The 19,058-nt window shown below is 43.4% G+C and overlaps 1 protein-coding gene across 4 annotated transcripts in view; it reads left to right on the forward strand.

The window, feature by feature from the left end:
- LOC126297671 (guanine nucleotide-binding protein G(I)/G(S)/G(T) subunit beta-1) overlaps positions 1-19,058 on the forward strand; it is a 76,878-nt gene that overhangs the window by 27,322 nt on the left and 30,498 nt on the right. For all 4 annotated transcript variants that reach the window (XM_049988773.1, XM_049988774.1, XM_049988776.1 and 1 more), the window contains exon 7: positions 10,342-10,413. In XM_049988773.1, the coding sequence (XP_049844730.1) occupies positions 10,342-10,413 (72 nt within the window). The remainder of the gene's footprint in view (positions 1-10,341; positions 10,414-19,058) is intronic.

The raw sequence follows: 19,058 nt of genomic DNA on the forward strand, positions 1-19,058 counted from the left end.
CAGTTTATGTGAAGGAATATCACTTAAGAGTGTCATAAATCTGCACAATACTTGGAACGTTTCGAAACTGTGATGTGTGAAGAGGAAGATCTTCTACCTAGAATAAATGGTTTAGGAGTCTGTGTTTATTGCCTGCTAAATGCTTCAAGACATCAGATCACTGGTCTAAATTTACTGATTCCCCACATTTTTGACAGATTTAAAAACTGTAACAAAGAATAATGTGCAATGTGTTTTTAATAAAACTATTTAAAGCACTTAATCACATAAAATATTGTGGAATAGGTATTTTTAGGTGAAATAGACCTTTGTGTATGGTACAAGTTTGCCCTTTCAGGATTTTGTATCTCACTTTATCTAAAAGTGAAACAAATAATTATTAACATAATGTTCCCTATTTAACATTACTGCAAATGCACATCTGCTTACACTTTCACAGGGGCATATATATTAAAACTGAACTTCTAATTAGCTTCCACACATGAGTTGCTTTCTGTTACTAATCTCATGAAGAGATAAAAGGTATGAATGAAGATAGTTAAAATTAAAAACTTAGTGGTGGTGTAACTCGTTGAAATAATATACCAGTAAAGTAATACTAGCTCTGCTTACAATTTATGTTAAGTCTGCTAACACAGTCCAGTTTTTATCTAAAATTTAAGAACATGCATTTGGCAGGCAAGAAGGTTTGGAGAATCCAGTTTTTTTCCTTTTCAGAAACACTATTCAGTTACAGATAAAAGGAACAATTAGCAGTTAGAGGGCTGATGTGATCAATGGAAGACACATAGGTTTAGCATGAAGATACTGTGTTGAGGGAGAAAAAATGATCAATGAGCTTTCTGCTTATTTTGAACTGATAGAATTTCCAATTCTGGGGAAGAAATGTGTATAGTTCAAAACTCTAACATTATTATAGATGAAAATGGAGAAATGTAGTGTTCTGGAAGGAGTGAATTACGCATTCATTTATTAAAATGAAACTGAAAGCAGTTAGCATAATTCATCTCATTCTTCTTAAAATGAATTTCTTCTCATAGTTGCTATAGAGGCAAATAAGGCTGGTGGTATTAATGGAATAAAATTATAATTATTTAAAAACAAAGCATTTTAAGATCTGCTTCCATAATTACACAATATCTTAATGATTTTGATGAAAATATTTCCAAACTAATATGACAAAATAGGATGTTGCTAGTGGTGAATTTAATTTATTAAATAAAATGCATTAAAAATGACAAAGTAATTGAGAAGGTGGGGAGGGCATTGTAAACCCTGCAGTTACAATTACTTTTTACTGTGAAATTATGTAAGTAAAATTGTGGGTGTTGAAATTTGTCGGACCAATAGAGCCCGTAATTAGGCGTTTAACTTGAATACATTCATATATGTACTCCACGAACCATGGTGAAGTGCTTGGCAAAAAATTTACCCATTATACCATTTATTATGGTTTCTCCCATTCCATTAACGTCTAGTGCATGGGAGGAGTGATAGTATAAATTCCTCTGTGTGTGGTGTAATTTTGTTCTTGTGATCCATATGTGAGTGATACGTAAGGCTTCTAATATATTCATAGTTGTCTTATAAAGCTGGGTCTTGGAACATTGTTAGACTTCCTCAGGATAGTTTGTCTTGTCTTGGAGTTGGCAGTTCATTTCTTTCAACACCTGTGTGACACTCTCTTGACAGTCATATTAACTTTGCATCTTACACTGATAATTTTGGGTTTCCTACAGCTACTGTTACCTGGACTGAATTGCCTAATCTAAAGAACCCTTATGTGTGGCCCCAAATACAGTCAACTACTTTGGTAGCTGCCTCTGATATGTAGTGCACACCTGACCTATGTAAGGGACCCTACAACTTTCAACCGTGTGACGCAAGCTTAGGGAGGCACATGACCTTCATAGTATCTGCTTCAAGCCTTCCACTTGACTTAGGATCATGGGGCCACTATCTGTCCTGGGTACAGTGCTACAGATCATGAGCGTTGTTGAAACATCATGAGCAAGGCTGGCATTCTCAATCTTCTCTGCTCGTCACTGAAATGATCAAAATGACAGGCATCATTTGTTTCATTGTGTGCCACAGTCTTCAGTTGGCTGTGCCCTGTTTTCTCAATGGCTGCTGGAATAGCCCCTTCAGTGTGCTGGATGAGGCCCACAGGAGTAAACATTGAGTGCACCTGATGTTTCTTCCCATACTATGTTGCTGTTTTCTTAAAGGGTACTGTATATTTAAACTGCCAATGATTAATAGACCATTATCCTTCTTGAATAGACGTCTACCCTTTTGTTTGCTGCACCTTGTTACAGGACACAGCACCTTTCCCAAAAAGTGACGTGTGTGTGTGTGTGTGTGTGTGTGTGTGTGTGTGTGTGTGTGTGTGTGTGTGTCAGTGGCTCAGGCTAAGTTTTGGTTTCAGTGGGAGACAACATCTTGAACTGATTGGTTAGCTGGGTGGGGTCAATATCCAACATTCTCCGTGGTCTGTCTCCCCTGTCTAGGACACGTAGATGCACTATTGACATGCCACTCACTATCTAATGGAAGAGTAATGATGATTCATGTCTGTCCGGCAAGAGGGAATAATAGTTGAACATTTGGTTTGTCTGGTACACAACTCCTGGTAGTCCTCCCTAAACACTCATCCACAGCAGCTTCTAATGACTTGACAGTAGTCAGGATGATTTCCACCTGCTTACGAGTAGCAACCAGTTTGTCCCTGTCAGAGAACAGGAAAGACAGTGGGGTTTCATTATGCTTGTTGCAGTATTTTACAGAACAGTGAGCAAATATCTTGTGCCTGATGTAGTGTTTCACGGAATAGTAAGCAAATGTCTTGATACTAAGCTTTGCTGATTCTCTCTAAATGTAAGAAGACTACAAATATTACAACTAGCCTAAAACTTGATAACAGTTCTGTCGTTTCTCTGAAAAGTATTTCACCTTATGATCATTAAAAATATTTGACATTTGTGCAAATTTACAATAAATGTAGATCATGCACATCCCTTTTAACTGGGGGGGGTAATGTGATACACTATTCCACTTACAGTAACTGTAAATCACAAACACCAATTTATTAAGCAATAAGTTATGCAAAACACTTCTAATTTACGAAAATATTTGTCCTTTTTTCAAGTAATTAGATAATGATGCATGGGAATTGTTGTGAACAAGGATAGTGTGTCCAAAATTTCTCAGCAGCACAGCTTATGTTTACATTTGACAATTTAATGCTACATATTTTATCACGACATGTGCACAAGTTTGGGTAAAATTAACATGAAAAACGGTTTAAATTTGGTATCAATTGTGCCATAAGTTTACAAAATGAATTTGTGGTAGACATGGTTTTACTTTAAGACAAAGGAAATATTGGAAGTCGGCTTATATACTAAGTAAATAAACATCAGTTACCTGGATTTCACAACTCAGTTGATGTTGCATCCCCTTTTACACTAATATGCCAAAGATGAACACTAGCTGCAGTATATCTCACAAAAAGACATGAAACATGGAGCACAACAAATGTACATTCACTTAGGTCTCTACACACAAGGAATGTTTTTGTTAATTAGACGATGTTACTGCTATTTTCTCCTGCATGTGCAGGTATTCCTAACAACTCAATGCAGCATATTTGTAAAGTTGTGCCAGTGTAATTGAACTTTCCAAACATTAAATGTGGTTTGTCAAGTGCTGAATCCAGGGTTTGTTTCCTTTCCCAGGAATCAAACTTTGTTATAGTTCATTGCCCTTGTTAAATTAAAGTTTTTTGTGCACAATGTTGGTTGGAAACAAGTAAAATAGAAATGGAAGTATGCAAAACAATACTTTTAAGCTATCATTAAGAATATTTAGAACAGTTTGTGCAAAGGTTGAGTTCTAAGTGCTTTATTGTGAACACGATCAGTTCTTACCTTCCAAACATTTGTTTGTTAAAAATAGATGTCCAGATTAATGTAGAATCTGAATTATGTTGAAACTTTACTGGTAGAAAATTCCTTAAAACCAGTTGTAATTTGGCTTCTAGGACATTTAAAGTTGTTGTTTGATGCTCACCTACTGTGCTACTAAACAGAAATTGAGCTTAAAGGTGGAATGTGCTGAAAAAACATGAGGTGGTGGTTGATTTATGAACTCATTTCTAAAAGTACTTTGTTAACCTATTTTGAAATAGGTAAGATTGTGTGTGAGAAAGTGGCATACATCATGAAAAATGCTACAGGCTATAAAGAAAGATATTAAGCAAAATCTCACATTTTCGAGAAACTCACTGCACATCAGCAGTGTTAACAAATGGGGTTTCTATTTATACAGAGAAGTCAAACAAAGATTGTGACATAACTGGGATCTTTGAAAATCCTGGTAAGTTCATGCCTTTAGTTGGTATCATACCTTAAAAACACTGAAAATAATTAACCCATCTTGATGTAATGAAGCAAATTTGGAAGTATAGTGAAAAACATTAAAAGTAACTAATCAGGGTCAGTGTTAGTGCCTGAAACCACAGATTAACAAATTTTGTTTTGAAGTACCAGTGTCTTCAGCACAAAACCACCAGTGCTGTTGGCAGACAGACATATGGTGGTACCATGAATTTTATGAAAGTAATGCATTGTAGCAGCGTTCAAAGCCATTTGATGCAGAGGTTGTGCTATCTGATTCTGGGAGACGGTGACACTTCATCATATTGAGGTTGCCATTGACACTGAATGTATGCATATCGAAAGTTACTGTAATGTAATTTTAGTGCATACGATTGCTTTTATGGGTGGTGTCAAAATGATGCCACTGGGGCAGTATGCAGCTTTGATACAGAATTTATTGAATTTTAGGCCCATTTTTGCCTGTTGCTTAAAAGTAAATTGTTTTAAGTGCTTAGTTCATGTAAGTTTAGAGATGTATTGTGTTAAGGTAAAATGTGAGTATACTTTCGACACTATCTCGTGAAATGTTGGGTGGTTAAAAACTGTGTCCCAGTAGTTACAAACAGACAACACAACTTTTAAAAAAAATTGTGTACTTTGACTATTTCTTCTTGTCTTCATTGTTTACTATGATTATAAATGTGTAATTTTATGAAAAAATTTTGGAAGTTTAACTTTCTCATGTTATTGGGACTTGGGGTTAAACCAAGTCACTCATGTGTTCTGTGGCTCTGGGTTTTTGTTGTTACTATATGATGTACTTGCGAACAAAATTTAGAAAAAAATTGAAAAGTAGTTGAACGGTAATTAGGTGGTATACCAAAGTTGAAACTTGTATTGTTTATTCAGCACTCAGTACAACAAGTGTTCTTCAATATTCTACAACAGTGTGTTTTTGTAACATTTTCTGGGTATAAAATTTTTGAAAACATTTGTAGGAATATCTGGGGGGAAAATTGTCTGAATACAGCACTTAGCTCTACTTTGTTTGAACTGTTATTGACTTGATTACTTCATATAAACTCTAGTCTGATCTGATGCAGTGCTGACAGATCAGGAAAATTGATAATAAATCAAAACTTTATAAAGAATGACCTTGTAAAATGAATGCAGTATTCCTAGTTGTCACAAAATTGATATTTCCCACAACATTCACGCAATGGTTAGCACACTGGACTGATTCAGAAGGATGATGGTTCAAACCCACGTCCGTAAATGGCTTCAGTCACATGCCGGGATGGTTGCTTCAAAAGGGCGTGGCCATCTTCCTTCACTATCTCTGGCACTAACAGAGGTTGTTTTGTCTTTAATGACCTCATACCGATGGGACATTAAACCCAATCATCCATCCATCCTTCCTACCATGGCATTCATGTGAATGTAGTTTCTCAATAACCTGTTGTTCATAAAGCTTGCAAAATTTTTGTGGTTTCATTGCAATATTTATTGTATACATTTACTTTATTTCCACCTTGCTGTTGCAAAGGTACATGTGGGAAGTTGTGTGAAAGTAATGGATGCTTATAAATAAATTTTGTTATATGTTCAGTTCCATTTAATTCTTGTCCCTGCATTCAGGAATTTAGTTATTTCATGTTTAAAAGTCGTGGAATTCTTGAAATGTGTCTTGGTTTTTTAGAAGAGGTGAGACCTTGATATCTGAGAAAATAATTGAGTCTTCATCAAACTTCCTGGCAGATTAAAAGTGTGTGCCTGACAGAGACTCGAACTCGGGACTTTTGCCTTTCACGGGCAAGTCCTCTACTTCTTGCCTGCAAAAGGCAAAGGTCCCGAGTTCGAGTCTCGGTCGGGCACACAGTTTTAATCTGCCAGGAAGTTCCATATCAGTGCACACTTCGCTGCAGAGTTAAAATCTCATTCTGCAGTCTTCATCACTTCACGTGAAATGATTACTAGTTTCAGCTATAGACAATATTAAATATACAAGAGGAAAAACAAAATCAAGATATTGGAAATCCCTTTATTTTCTTATTGTTGCTTTGATGGCTATAGAGTTAAAACTAGATTAACCTTCAAATGAAATTAAATATTACAAAGAGTTCTATGATTCGTAATGAAGTTCTTATCTTCTTAAGTTTGTTGTGAGCAGTTTGTAAAATGAGTAGTCTCAGGTGGAAATTTAATAAGAGATGATTGCAAAAAAAATCCTCAGAAGGCTTGGATGCATCATTTGTGTAGTAGGTAAGCAGTTAATTTTCATTGGCTTAATGGTTCAGGTCCTCAGTCAACTGGTTTAATTTCACTAACACCTCATTTTATTTACAAAATGAGAAGTCAAAGTATCCAAACATGTCTTCATCCACATACCCCCAATTTACCATTACTTTGCTTTCTGAAACTGTAAGAAAGTTGAACAAATCAATGAATCGTAACTGAGCAAAGAACATGGTTGGAGATATAAAGCACTGTTACTGTTAACACAGGTGCTATTTCACCACAAAGGTTGCCACACATTGCAATAGAGAAATAAAATTTCCCTTTGTGATGGAAACATTAACTCTGTTGAATAAAACATAACGTTATTTGACCTTCGTTTGGAGAGAAGACAGTTTTGAACAGAAAGAAAAAAAACTTATTTATGTTAGGGAGTTTGAGAGATTGCTGGTGGCAACTGTGCACCAGTCTGTGGCAAGGTAATGCTGAATGTCACAATTCTGACACATTTTATTCAGAAAAAGAATATGGTGAAGGAGATTGTTTGAATGGCAGTTACCTAGTGTGGTGAATGGTGGTTACTTAATAAACTGTCACATTAGGAGGAATCTGTCATCATTCTACCTTTTTTTTAGCACACAAACATTTCTCAATAATTACTTGATGATAGGGCTCTGTGCTAATTAACATAAATCCATCCATTTAACTGTTCAGCCACCTTGTGCACTACAGGTAAAAGGGTTAAGTATCTGGATATTCAAACTCTAAATGACTGTTATGTGAGTGCATTAAAAAGACCTCTTTTTATAAGCAAAAGAATGCTGACAGCACTTTACGAAGACGAAGTTTCATTTGATTTGTTACCTGATTACAAAAGTTGAAAAAATTGACTTTAATAGTAACACTTACAAATTAACTGAAGAAAAACCTGTTTCATCATCATGTAAAGTGTGCACTGTACATATAAAAAGGGTAATAACTAATTCTGTAGTACCTCCTTTCTTGCAGTCTCTTGTTACCAGCTATAGCAAATATTTGTAAGTCTGAAAGTAATATCATCATATTGTTGGTTAATGGGACTGCTAGTGTCTTCATTAATGTGGTATGATAATATGGCACTTGATTGTGTGTGATCATGAGGGCATCATCATCATGCTTAAAGCATTAATATAATCTGAAGTAAAAAGTGTTACTTGTGCTGAAAAGAGTCCCCAGGGATGAAAATTTGTAAACATTTTGTAGTGAAATAAAGTAGACTCAAAATTCTATGGACTAGACTGCTATTGCATTAGTATGTTAACATATTGCAGACCCAATTTGATAAGCAGCACATGGTAACATGTGTGGTCATGAAAACAACTGCAGGATAGATTTGCTTAGGCACCTACAGTTCGTGATACAGGGTGCCCAGTGGAGATACTGATATCGAAATTAAATATCTTGAAAACTAAGATTGATAGAGGAGTTTGACAAAGGGTATGTTTACTGTAAAAGCTGTAAGACTTTCACAGAAGTTTCAGTATAGTTAGAAAAGCTGCTAACAGACGGTACTCTAGTCACAATACATACTGCCAAAAATAGTGACACACATTTTAGAGCTATCAGTTCCACTATTGAGATGTGCAAGGTTAGTGCCAAAGGAAAGGCTTGAAATCATGTATTTCAATGATCCAAAAGTTTTTATGGTACAGAAATACACAGAAAAATGCACAGTTATATGGCAAAAAGGTTCACTGTTTGTATTTGGTTTAATGTTCCAAAATGACCCAATATGAAAGCCATGCCCAAGCTCTTTGCCAAATTTCAATAGAAAAGCTGTATAGATGATACATTGGGGAACATGGGGCCCCCAGGCAAATTGTAGACACTCCTGAAACTGTCGTCACTGTTTATGGAATTATTCAGCAAAGTCTAAGAAAATCTGTCCGAAGAATTGTAGCAGATGCTGGTTTGAAACATTCTAGCACACAGAAAATACTGAGACACAGCCCATATGTTTCTATTCAAAATGCAAAGCTACCATGCCTTGCATGTATGAGCTGTATTAGACTTGGGGATGGCTTTGCAAACCAGATTCTCACAATTATTTATAATTTAGAATTTGATGTTGACTGCATCTCATTCACAGATGAAGTATGTTCCACCTGAATTATGTCATGAATAAACAAAACAGGCAATTTTGGAGTCCAAAAAATCTGTTTGTGTAAAGCAAAACCACTGTATTCTCACAAAGTTACTCTTAGGATTGCAGTTTGCTGCAGAAGCATCATAGACCCTATTTCATGCAAGAAAAGATAACTAGTGAACGTTAAATTACAATTTTGGTGGTGTTAGTTGCTACACAGCTAGTATTGGAGGATTGTCCAGGCACCAAGTGGTTCATGGAAAATGGAGCCAGACTAAATCACACTGAACAGGTGTTTCACTTTCTTGGTGACTACTTTTGGAATAGCCATTTCATTGGATTATTGCACATTTGCTGGCACAGGGATATTCACCCAATCTGACTTCCTTAGAGTACTTCGTGGGAGCACAGTGAGGGACATCATCCACATGAACCATTCCACCATGCTATACAAGCTTGAATTGACGATCTGTGTGGTATCTGAAGCCATTTCTGTTCATTCATAGCAAATTTCATTGTTCGTTTGCACCACCTCTGTACTGCAGATAATGAATATTTTGAAAAGATTGTGATGTGATTGCAAAGACTTCTTGTGGAGAGCAAGTTTAATTATGCTCACTAATACTTTAAGAGCTCCACAGTGTACAGTGCCAACTGTGAGAAGTTTTTTGAACTACTGCAAAAGTTCTGTAAAAAATCTTTATAGTTTTCACAATGAACATATGGTCTGTTGCACTGGTTTGTTGATCTTTGTTTTAGAGATACTTAATTATTAAAACGGTGCTTCTTCGCTGGGCACCCTATATCACAAACTACAGGTGCCTAAATAGACTATGTCAGTCTAAAGTTTGTGTGCTGGATTAATAAAACTAGAGATGTCAGTGGTTTTAAAGCTTGGTGTTCCACATCCCCCTCCACCCAATTCAATACAGTGTACACAATGTTCATGTGACCTTGTTAAACTGTCAGAAAAAATCCTCCTTTGGGATATTGCTTAACTCTCACATGTCATTTGTGCCTTCTATGTCTCAGCAGAATATAAGACCCCATTATGCAGTTTGTCATTTTGTGATAGATCGATGTAAGTCTTGTCATTAAAGATTATTTGCAAAGTCTTGTCACTTGTGATAATTATTTACAGAAAAGAATTAACTGCATTTTTCATTACAATCAAGTTGCAGCTGGTGTCCATGTGTTTCTATTAATGAGTTGAGGTCTACGGAATGAACTTCGCACGCTTTTCTCTTTCTCAAAACAGTCTGGATAATGTCTTGAACTCTTGTTTGAGACATTGCTCCATTATAATTTGTGGCATTAAAACATTGACACACTGGGGCCACACACCCAGTAGTTAGGTTTATCTTTGCTCACAACTGACTGGTTGACTGCCCACATGTTGTATACACTTCACAGTTCAAACTGCCACCATAGTCACTGCAGTGGTGCTGCTTATTCTCCTTGAATAATACGTCTGAAATTTATGGATGGTTGATGTATTTGTTAGAAATATTGTTTGAATGACTCTGTGTAAATGTGACAGAGTATCTAAACTAATTGTACCTTTTATTAATATTTATCAGTAAACTTTTATTTCTGTTGCAGTTGTGGGACATCAGAGAGGGTTCATGCAAGCAAACCTTTCCTGGCCACGAGTCTGACATCAATGCTGTAACGGTGAGTATATGGTACCATAGACTCCATTGAAATCTTTCAGTGCAAAAACTTCATATGGTTATATTGTATCAGTATTACTGGACAAAAGCGATGGGAAGTTAATTCAGTGATCTTCAGATTAGGCAAAGAGAAAGAGTAGTTGCCAAAATTCATGTTCTCAGAGAGTGTGAAGCTCGTATTAGTTCCAATTAGTTTCTGCAGGTTGAGGTTTCTATTCGTCCCCTGGATATGCACGTCTCTTTTTTTTATGCATGTGTGGAAATACTGATGATTGTCAAATATGTCACGAGGTTACATTCCTCTTGCAAGTTATGGTCTGTGTAGGGGTTTGTTCCCTATGTCTGCATTCACAGTTCCTTTTATTGAGTTCTGCTGCTGTAAAAATTGCATTTTTAGCAGCTCCAGTCCAGGATACCAAGCTTTGTGGGGTTGATACTGTGTCATGATTAATGAGGTTACTCTTAGAACACTGTCCCAGTATATGGAAATCTGTGCCAAAGCCCTCATGTTTTTGTACATTGTGATACAATTAAATTCCAGACATTGCTGAACAATGGCTGATTTGGTTACTTGGCACAGCCGTGTGTGCTTCTGATGTTATTGGCATCTGATGTCCACTGCCCTAGTGATTTTGCTGACGTACAACATGTCACATTGGCAAGATGTATCACAAATTTCTGATCTTCATAAACCAAGGTCAGCTTTCACATACCCAGAAGTCTTATTATAATGATATTAATGCTTCTGAGAATCTTTCAAATATTGTCAGAAATTGAGGCCCATGGGGCAGGTAAATTATGGCCATTGCTTCGTCTTGATCTTCTCTGTGTGAAGTGGCTAATTGAAAGGCCTCTGAATCTGTTTGATTGAGCATCCATTTTTGCAGAAGACTGAGCCTAGAAATCTGTTTCTGATGTCTGGTGTGACAGTGTTTGCCCTCTGTACCAGTGTCTTAGGACTCCATTAGTATGTGCTATGTGAAGACAGTTCGTAGCTTGGAGGTATAAATCAGTGTGCTTTGGTTTCTGATAACACACTAGGCCAAATGACCCATCTGCTCTCCTTTTGACCAGTACATGCAAAAATGACAGACGACCGTAACTTTCCAGTTCTGTGGTGAACTTTATGTTCAGGTAGCATGAGTTAAGATGTTGTAAAATCTAATTGAGCCTTTTGCTATCATGAGGTCATTCGCTTTACCTGAATAAGCCTGTGAGATTGTTTCTAGCTGTCTCTGTGCTTCCTCCTCAAATGTCTCCAAGAACAGATTGGCAACCACTAGAGACAGAGGGCTGCCCATGGCCAATACTGTCTGCTTGTAATATTGGCCCCACACAGATAAATGTTAGTCCATATACAGTGTGTTTCAGAAGTGATGGTCAATAACTCGTACATGGAAAGTACAGGCCAAAAGTAGCTAAAAAGCTCCAGTAAACACGGTTCCACAAATCAGCCGTTGCTGATGTATTGCATTAATTCAAGTTAGGAACTAACTGTAAATGCTCCTGGATACCATGGTATTCGCATTGATATCACAAGGTTTGAGATAGACTTTTGTTTATGCATGCACAACTAGTTCCCTTTCCCCTCCATGCACTGTGTGGTACCAGCCTCACTGTTCTGAATGGGAACGCACCATGGACAGAGGTTGCCCTTTATGTATGACAAAGCAAGTGGCAGTGCTCTTGAGGCTCCACGATTTAGTATGAAGAAGCTTTTCCTCTCTGCAGGCAATGACAGGCACTAGTGCCGTAGATAAACTGGGAGTTCTGCACACCATGTATGAGAATGGTGACCCATATAAGCCGGCCGGGGTGACCGAGCGGTTCTAGGTGCTACAGTCTGCAACCGCGAGACCTCTACAGTCGCAGGTTCAAATCCTGCATCGGGCATGGATGTGTGTGATGTCCTTAGGTTAGTTAGGTTTAAGTAGTTCTAAGTCTAGGGGACTGATGACCTCAGATGTTAAGTCCCATAGTGCTCAGAACCATTTGACCCAGATCCATAAAACCAGATGTTGAGGAAATGGTGTAGGCCTACATGAACGTCGGAGTGCTTTAACAAGGAGGATGGCTACCCAAGTGTGTGTCCTACTGAGTCATAACAGCGTGTGGTGGAATTAACATTGGCAAATACTCTGTCCATATCTCCAGCGAGTGCAAGCCTTCAATGATGCAGACCTCCCTCCTAGAGAGGATTTCTCCCAATGGGTGCAGAAACTGTACCCTGAATCATCTGTTTGTAAGAAGTCTTCTGTTCACGAATGAGGCTGGATTTACTTGTGACTGTATTTCAAACTAACATAACTCACATTTCATCCAGTGTCAATCCTAATGCAGCACATTTCATGACAACAGCAGCGTTATTTGTTGAATGTCAGGGCAGGACTGCTCAAAGACTGCATAATCGGATCACACTTTCTACCACAGAAAGTAACGGGACAGAAGAACATGTAGTTCCTGTGGACTGTACTTCCAGATGCACGTGATGTCTCACTGAACATGTGGTTCATGCATGACTGTGCTCCCTCACATTTTTATTTATGAGTGTGCTGGCTTCTAACTTGGACTTACGGTCAACATTGGTTAGGTAGAGCAGGGCTTATGCAATGGCCTCAAAGGGCTGGATTAAAATTCCATGGACTTTGTTGTGGGGAGCATGTCAAAAGACTGATCTATGCTACTGAGGTCAACTCTTAAGCCCCCCTGTGGGTTCGGGGGTAAGAATAGGCCCACGGTATTCTCGCCTGTCGTAAGAGGCGACTAAAAGGAGTCTCAAACGTTTTGGCCTTGTGAGATGGTCCCCTAACGGGTTTGACCTCCATCCTTCTAAATTTTCCGAAGAGCGAGCCGATTGGGGAAGGGCGCCTTACAAGGAGCGATGTGTCCATCAAGCATTACCATCTCTAGCCAGGTTTGTCGTCATCGCTTAGCAGTCCCGCTCACCTACCATCTCTTGGGCGTGGATTTGTTCTTGGGTGCGGTTTCTTGCAGTCTGCTATGCTGTGCCGCTTTATGCGCCAATGACGATATTGGACTAAATCACCTGAAATCCAGCACGGTAGCCAGTCCGTTGTGGTGGGGCCGCCATGTACCCTGTTGGTTGTAGCCCCCTGACTACACAGGGATCGCTCTGCTGATGCCAGAGCCGTTAACTCCCCACGTATGCCAAGGAGTAGATGCCTATCTCCTTGGGGCATTGGGACTCGCAGCAATGGCCATCCTGCCAGGTGGTCGTTGCTGAGGCTGGGTGGCGCCCGTGGGGAGGGCCCTTGGTCGGAGTAGGTGGCATCAGGGCGGATGACCCGCAATGAAGCGTGGTACATCATCTCTTGCTGGTGGCCAGCCGCCAGCAGTCTCTAAGCGTTCCAGGGCTCAATACAACGCAACTACATATGACCCCAAATCGTTCCCCTCCCTGGCTACACCATGGGAGGAACGAAAGACTAAGGATGCCAGCGAAACATACTCGCCCCGCTACCTGGTGTGTAAGAGAGCTGATGGTGAATCCTTTACATCCATGAAGCCTCAGTTCTTCGTCGAGCACTTAGAGGACAAGTTCGGGGAGGTGGAGGGCTTGTCCAAAATGCGCTCGGGCTCGGTTTTGATCAAATCGGCGTCCTCCGCCCAGTCCCGCCGGTTACTCGATTGTAACAAGCTGGGGGATGTTCCGGTTACAATCACGCCCCATAAGAGTCTTAATATGGTCCAGGGCATAATATTCCATCGGGACCTTCTATTGCAGTCCGATGACGAGCTTCGCGCCAATTTAGAGCGGCGAGGTGTTCACTTCGTCCGTCGTGTACATCGTGGTCCAAGGGATAAGCAGGTTGCCACCGGTGCCTTCATCTTGGCCTTCGAGGGTGATACTTTACCTGAGAAGGTCAAGGTGATGGTCTATCGTTGTGACGTCAAGCCATATATCCCTCCCCCGATGCGGTGCTTTAAGTGCTGGAAGTTCGGGCATATGTCTTCCCGCTGTACTTCCGGCCTCACATGTCGAGATTGTGGACGCCCATCACATCCCGATACTCCATGTGCTCCGCCTCCCATCTGTGTCAACTGCGGAGAGCACCATTCACCTTGCTCGCCGGACTGCAGGATCTACCAGAAAGAGCGCAAAATCATGGAGTATAAGACCCTGGACCGCCTGACACACACTGAGGCCAGGCAGAAGTTCGAACGCCTCCATCCTGTTCGAATGCCTGCCTCTTACGCCGCGGCTACTACTGTTATGGCCCCACTAGCTCTCCCTCAGACTGCCACTTCTCAGAGCCGGAATGCTACGCCTGCCCCCTTGATGGTGGGGGGCATTTCACTCCCTGCTGCTCCTGCACTACCTGCCTCAGGAGCAGTAACCCCCCCAACCATCGGGGACATCAGTCCCCACTTCTAAGCTGGGGAAGCCTCAAACTTCCCCTGCTCGAATAGCACGGAAAGGGTCCCTTGGGTCCCTTCCTTCCCAGGTTTCCGCCTCTGGGAAGGGTGACGTCAGCCAATGGAAGAAAAGCAGACCAGCGGCTGATCGCAGGGCTTCCCGCTCCTCCTCCGTCCCGGAGACTGACTCGCTGGAGCCCTCCCAGCCAATGAAACCCAAGGACCAGAGAGACAAGACGAAGAAGAAGACCTCTAAGGCCAAGGACCACGCGGTGGCATCCACCCCACTGCTCCCTACAGGCTCTGCGTCCGGGGATAAGGTGGAGATCCGGGTGTCCGCTGAGGACCTGGATCTCGCCGGACCCTCAAACGCCATGGAAGCAGATTGTATTGGTCCTCCATCGGTGGCAGCAGGTCACCCAGTGGCGTGATCTGCCTCCTCGGCCCCTTCACGCCTTTTTCGGACATGGACAAAGCAATACTCCAGTGGAACTGCAGCGCTTTTTTCCACCACCTTGCTGAGCTTCGCCAACTCATCAGCAGTCACCCTTTCCTCTGCATTGCCCTACAGGAAACTTGGTTTCCGGCAATGCGGACCCCTGCCCTACGTGGGTATCTGGGTTATTACAAGAACCGGGCAGCTTATGAGAGGGTATCTGGTGGAGTCTGCGTCTACATCCTTAACTCTGTCTACAGCGAATGTGTACCTCTTCACACACCTTTAGAGGCTGTCGCTGTAAGGATGTGGACGCCTCAGCCTATTACTGTCTGCAGTTTGTATCTTCCGCCAGATGGTGATGTCTCGCGTCATGTGTTGGCTGCATTGATAGCACAACTGCCTCCTCCTTTTGTGTTACTGGGCGACTTTAACGCCCATAACCCCCTGTGGGGTAGCGCCGCGATTACTGGCCGGGGTAGAGATGTCGAGACTCTTCTCTCGCAGCTTGACCTCTGCCTCTTAAACACGGGAGAGCCGACACATTTCAGCGTAGTCCATGGCACATTTTCGGCCATCGACCTTTCTATCTGCAGCCCCGGACTTTCACCATCCATCCACTGGAGTGTCCATGACGACTTATGTGGTAGTGACCATTTCCCCATCTTTCTGTCACTACCACAGCGTCACTCTTCTGAACGCCCCTCCAGATGGGCTCTGAATAAGGCTGATTGGGGCTTTTTCTCCTCTCTCGCCACTATCGCACCTCCTTCCCCTGACACCATTGATGCGGTGGTTCAGTCGGTCACCACCGGCATCGTTTCTGCGGCGGCATCTGCGATTCCCTGTTCATCCGGGTCCCCTCGGAGGAGGACTGTGCCTTGATGGGCGCCCGAGATCGCATAGGCGATTAGAGATCGCCGGCGGGCTCTTCAACGCCATAAGCGGCACCCGTCCTTAGAGAGTCTCATTGTTTTTAAACAGCTCCGTGCCCGTGCCCGACGCCTTATTCGCCAACGGAAGCAGGAGTGCTGGGAACGGTATGTTTCCACCATTGGCGTCCGTACCTCTGCATCGCAGGTTTGGGCTAAGATTAGGCGACTCCATGGCTATCGGCCGCCTGTCTCTGTCCCTGGGCTTTCGCTGAATGGAGTGGTGTGTACTGACTCCGACACGATGGCGGACCGGTTAGCAGCGCATTTTGCTCAGTGTTCCGCATCTACGAATTACCCACTGGCCTTCCGCTCCTGGAAAGAGCGGTTGGAAAGTTGGAGGCTTTCCTTTCACACGCGCCACGCGGAGTCGTACAATGCTCCTTTCAGCGACTGGGAATTCCAGAGTGCCCTATCTGCTTGCCCTGATACGGCTCCTGGGCCAGACCGCATCCACAGCCAGATGCTGAAACACCTCTCTGTGAATTGCAAGCGACGCCTCCTAGATGTTTTCAACCGCATCTGGGTTGAGGGTGTGTTCCCGTCTCAATGGCGAGAAAGCATCGTCCTCCCCGTGTTGAAACCTGGCAAGAACCCGCTGGAGGTGGACAGCTACCGCCCCATAAGCCTCACCAACGTTCTTTGCAAGTTGCTAGAACGTATGGTGAGCCGGAGGTTGAGTTGGCTCCTCGAGTCTCGAGGCCTTCTGGCTCCGTCTCAGGGTGGATTCCGCAAAGGCCGCTCTGCCGTCGATAATCTGGTCTCCCTAGAGTCTGCCGTCCGTACAGCCTTTGCACGCCGCCAACATCTGGTTGCCGTCTTCTTCGACATGCGGAAGGCGTACGATACGACTTGGCGATATCACAACCTGGCCACACTTCATGGGTGGGGTCTTAGGGGCCCGCTCCAGATTTTTATTCAGAATTTTCTGTCGTCTCGTTCCTTCCGCGTGCAAGTTGCTGCGTCCCATAGTTCCTCCCGGGTCCAGGAGAACGGGGTCCCACAGGGGTCTGTCCTCAGTGTCTCCCTGTTTTTAATTGCGATCAATGGGCTCGCTGAGGCGGTGGGATCGTCCGTCGCAGCTTCGTTGTATGTAGACGATTTCTGCCTCTACTACAGCTCCGCTAGCATTGCAGTTGCTGAGCGCCAGCTGCAGGGCGCTATCCGCAAGGCGCAGTCGTGGGCTGTAGCGCACGGCTTCCAGTTTTCGGCCGCTAAGACCTGCGTTATGCATTTCTGCCGGCGTCGTACGGTTCACCCTGAGCCACGCCTTTACCTTGACGGTGAACTTCTTGCTGTGGTAGAGACGCATCGGTTCTTGGGACTGGTATTTGATGCCCGGTTGACTTGGCTGCCTCATATTAGGCAGCTTAAACAAACATGCTGGCGGCATTTAATCGCTCTCCGTTGCCTTAGCCACACCGGATGGGGTGCCGATCGGTCCACCCTTCTCCGGCTGTATCAAGCGCTGATCCAGTCCCGCCTTGATTATGGGTGTGTGGCTTATGGTTCGGCGTCGCCATCAGCGTTGCAATTGCTGGATCCCATCCATCACTGCGGGATCCGACTCGCCACAGGAGCATTTCGGACAAGCCCTGTTGACAGCTTACTTGTGGAGGCTGGTGTTCCTCCATTGCGGATCCGGCGCGACCGACTTCTGGCCGCTTATGCTGCCCACGTTTGTAGCTTGCCAGGGCATCCCAACTACCGTCTCCTGTTCCCGCACTCGATCGTCCATCTTCCAGACAGGCAGCCCCGGTCAGGGTGTACGATCGCGGTTCGCATCCGGGCTCTACTGTGTGGGATTGAGTTTTTTCCTCTCCCGCCTGTTTTCCGGGCCAATCTCCGTCTGCCCCCTTGGTGTGTGCGCCGACCATGCATTCGGCTGGATTTGGCACAGGGTCCGAAAGACTCGGTCCCTCCTCCGGCCCTCCGCCGCCGCTTTGTTGCTCTCCTTGCCGAGTTTCCCGGATCTGCCGTGACCTATACCGACGGTTCGATGGTCTCTGGTCGCACTGGTTACGCTCTTACTCTAGAGGATCATTGTGAACAACGGTCGCTGGCACCCGGGAACAGTGTATACACTGCCGAGTTGGTTGCCATCTATCGCGCCCTAGAGTATATCCGCTCCCGCTCAGGTGAGTCCTTTGTCATCTGTAGTGACTCCCTGAGGGGTTTACGAGCTCTTGACCAGTGCTTTCCTCGTTCCCGTCTGGTGATGGCCATCCACGAGTCGCTCCATGCTCTTGCCCGTTGCGGCCGCTCCGTGGTCTTTGTTTGGACCCCAGGTCATGTCGGCATCCCGGGCAATGAGCGGGTTGACACGCTGGCTAAACAGGCAGTGAGTTCACCGGCTCTGGAACTCGGCCTTATGGAGTGTGATCTCCAGTCGCTTTTGCGCCAGAAAGTGCTTGGTGCCTGGGGTGACGAGTAGCGCACCCTGCCCACGCCCAACAAACTTCGGGCGGTGAAGGAGACGACCCGTGTGTGGCGCTCCTCCATGCGGGCCTCTCGAAAGGACTCTGTCGTCCTCTGCCGGCTGCGGGTTGGCCACACGTGGCTGACGCACGGCCATTTGTTGCGCCGGGAGGACCCACCGCTATGTCGCTGCGGGGCAGCTCTGACGGTGGTCCACATTTTGGTGGACTGCCCGCTTTTAACAGGACTCAGGCAGACGTTTGCGCTGCCTGATACCCTCCCTGCCCTTTTATGTGATGACGTTGCTATGGCGGACCTAGTGTTGAGTTTTATTCGGGCAGGGGGTTTTTATCGTCTGATTTGAGTGTTTGTCCTTTTATTTCCTGTATTGACTTGGGCCTTTGGCCTGTGGTTTTAAACTGTGGGTTTTAATGTCATTTGGTGGTTGGCTTTTCCTTATTTTCATGGTCGGCCAACCACCTT

The sequence above is a fragment of the Schistocerca gregaria genome, chromosome X, assembly GCF_023897955.1.
Source record: "Schistocerca gregaria isolate iqSchGreg1 chromosome X, iqSchGreg1.2, whole genome shotgun sequence".
Classification (NCBI taxonomy): Eukaryota; Metazoa; Arthropoda; class Insecta; order Orthoptera; family Acrididae; genus Schistocerca; species Schistocerca gregaria.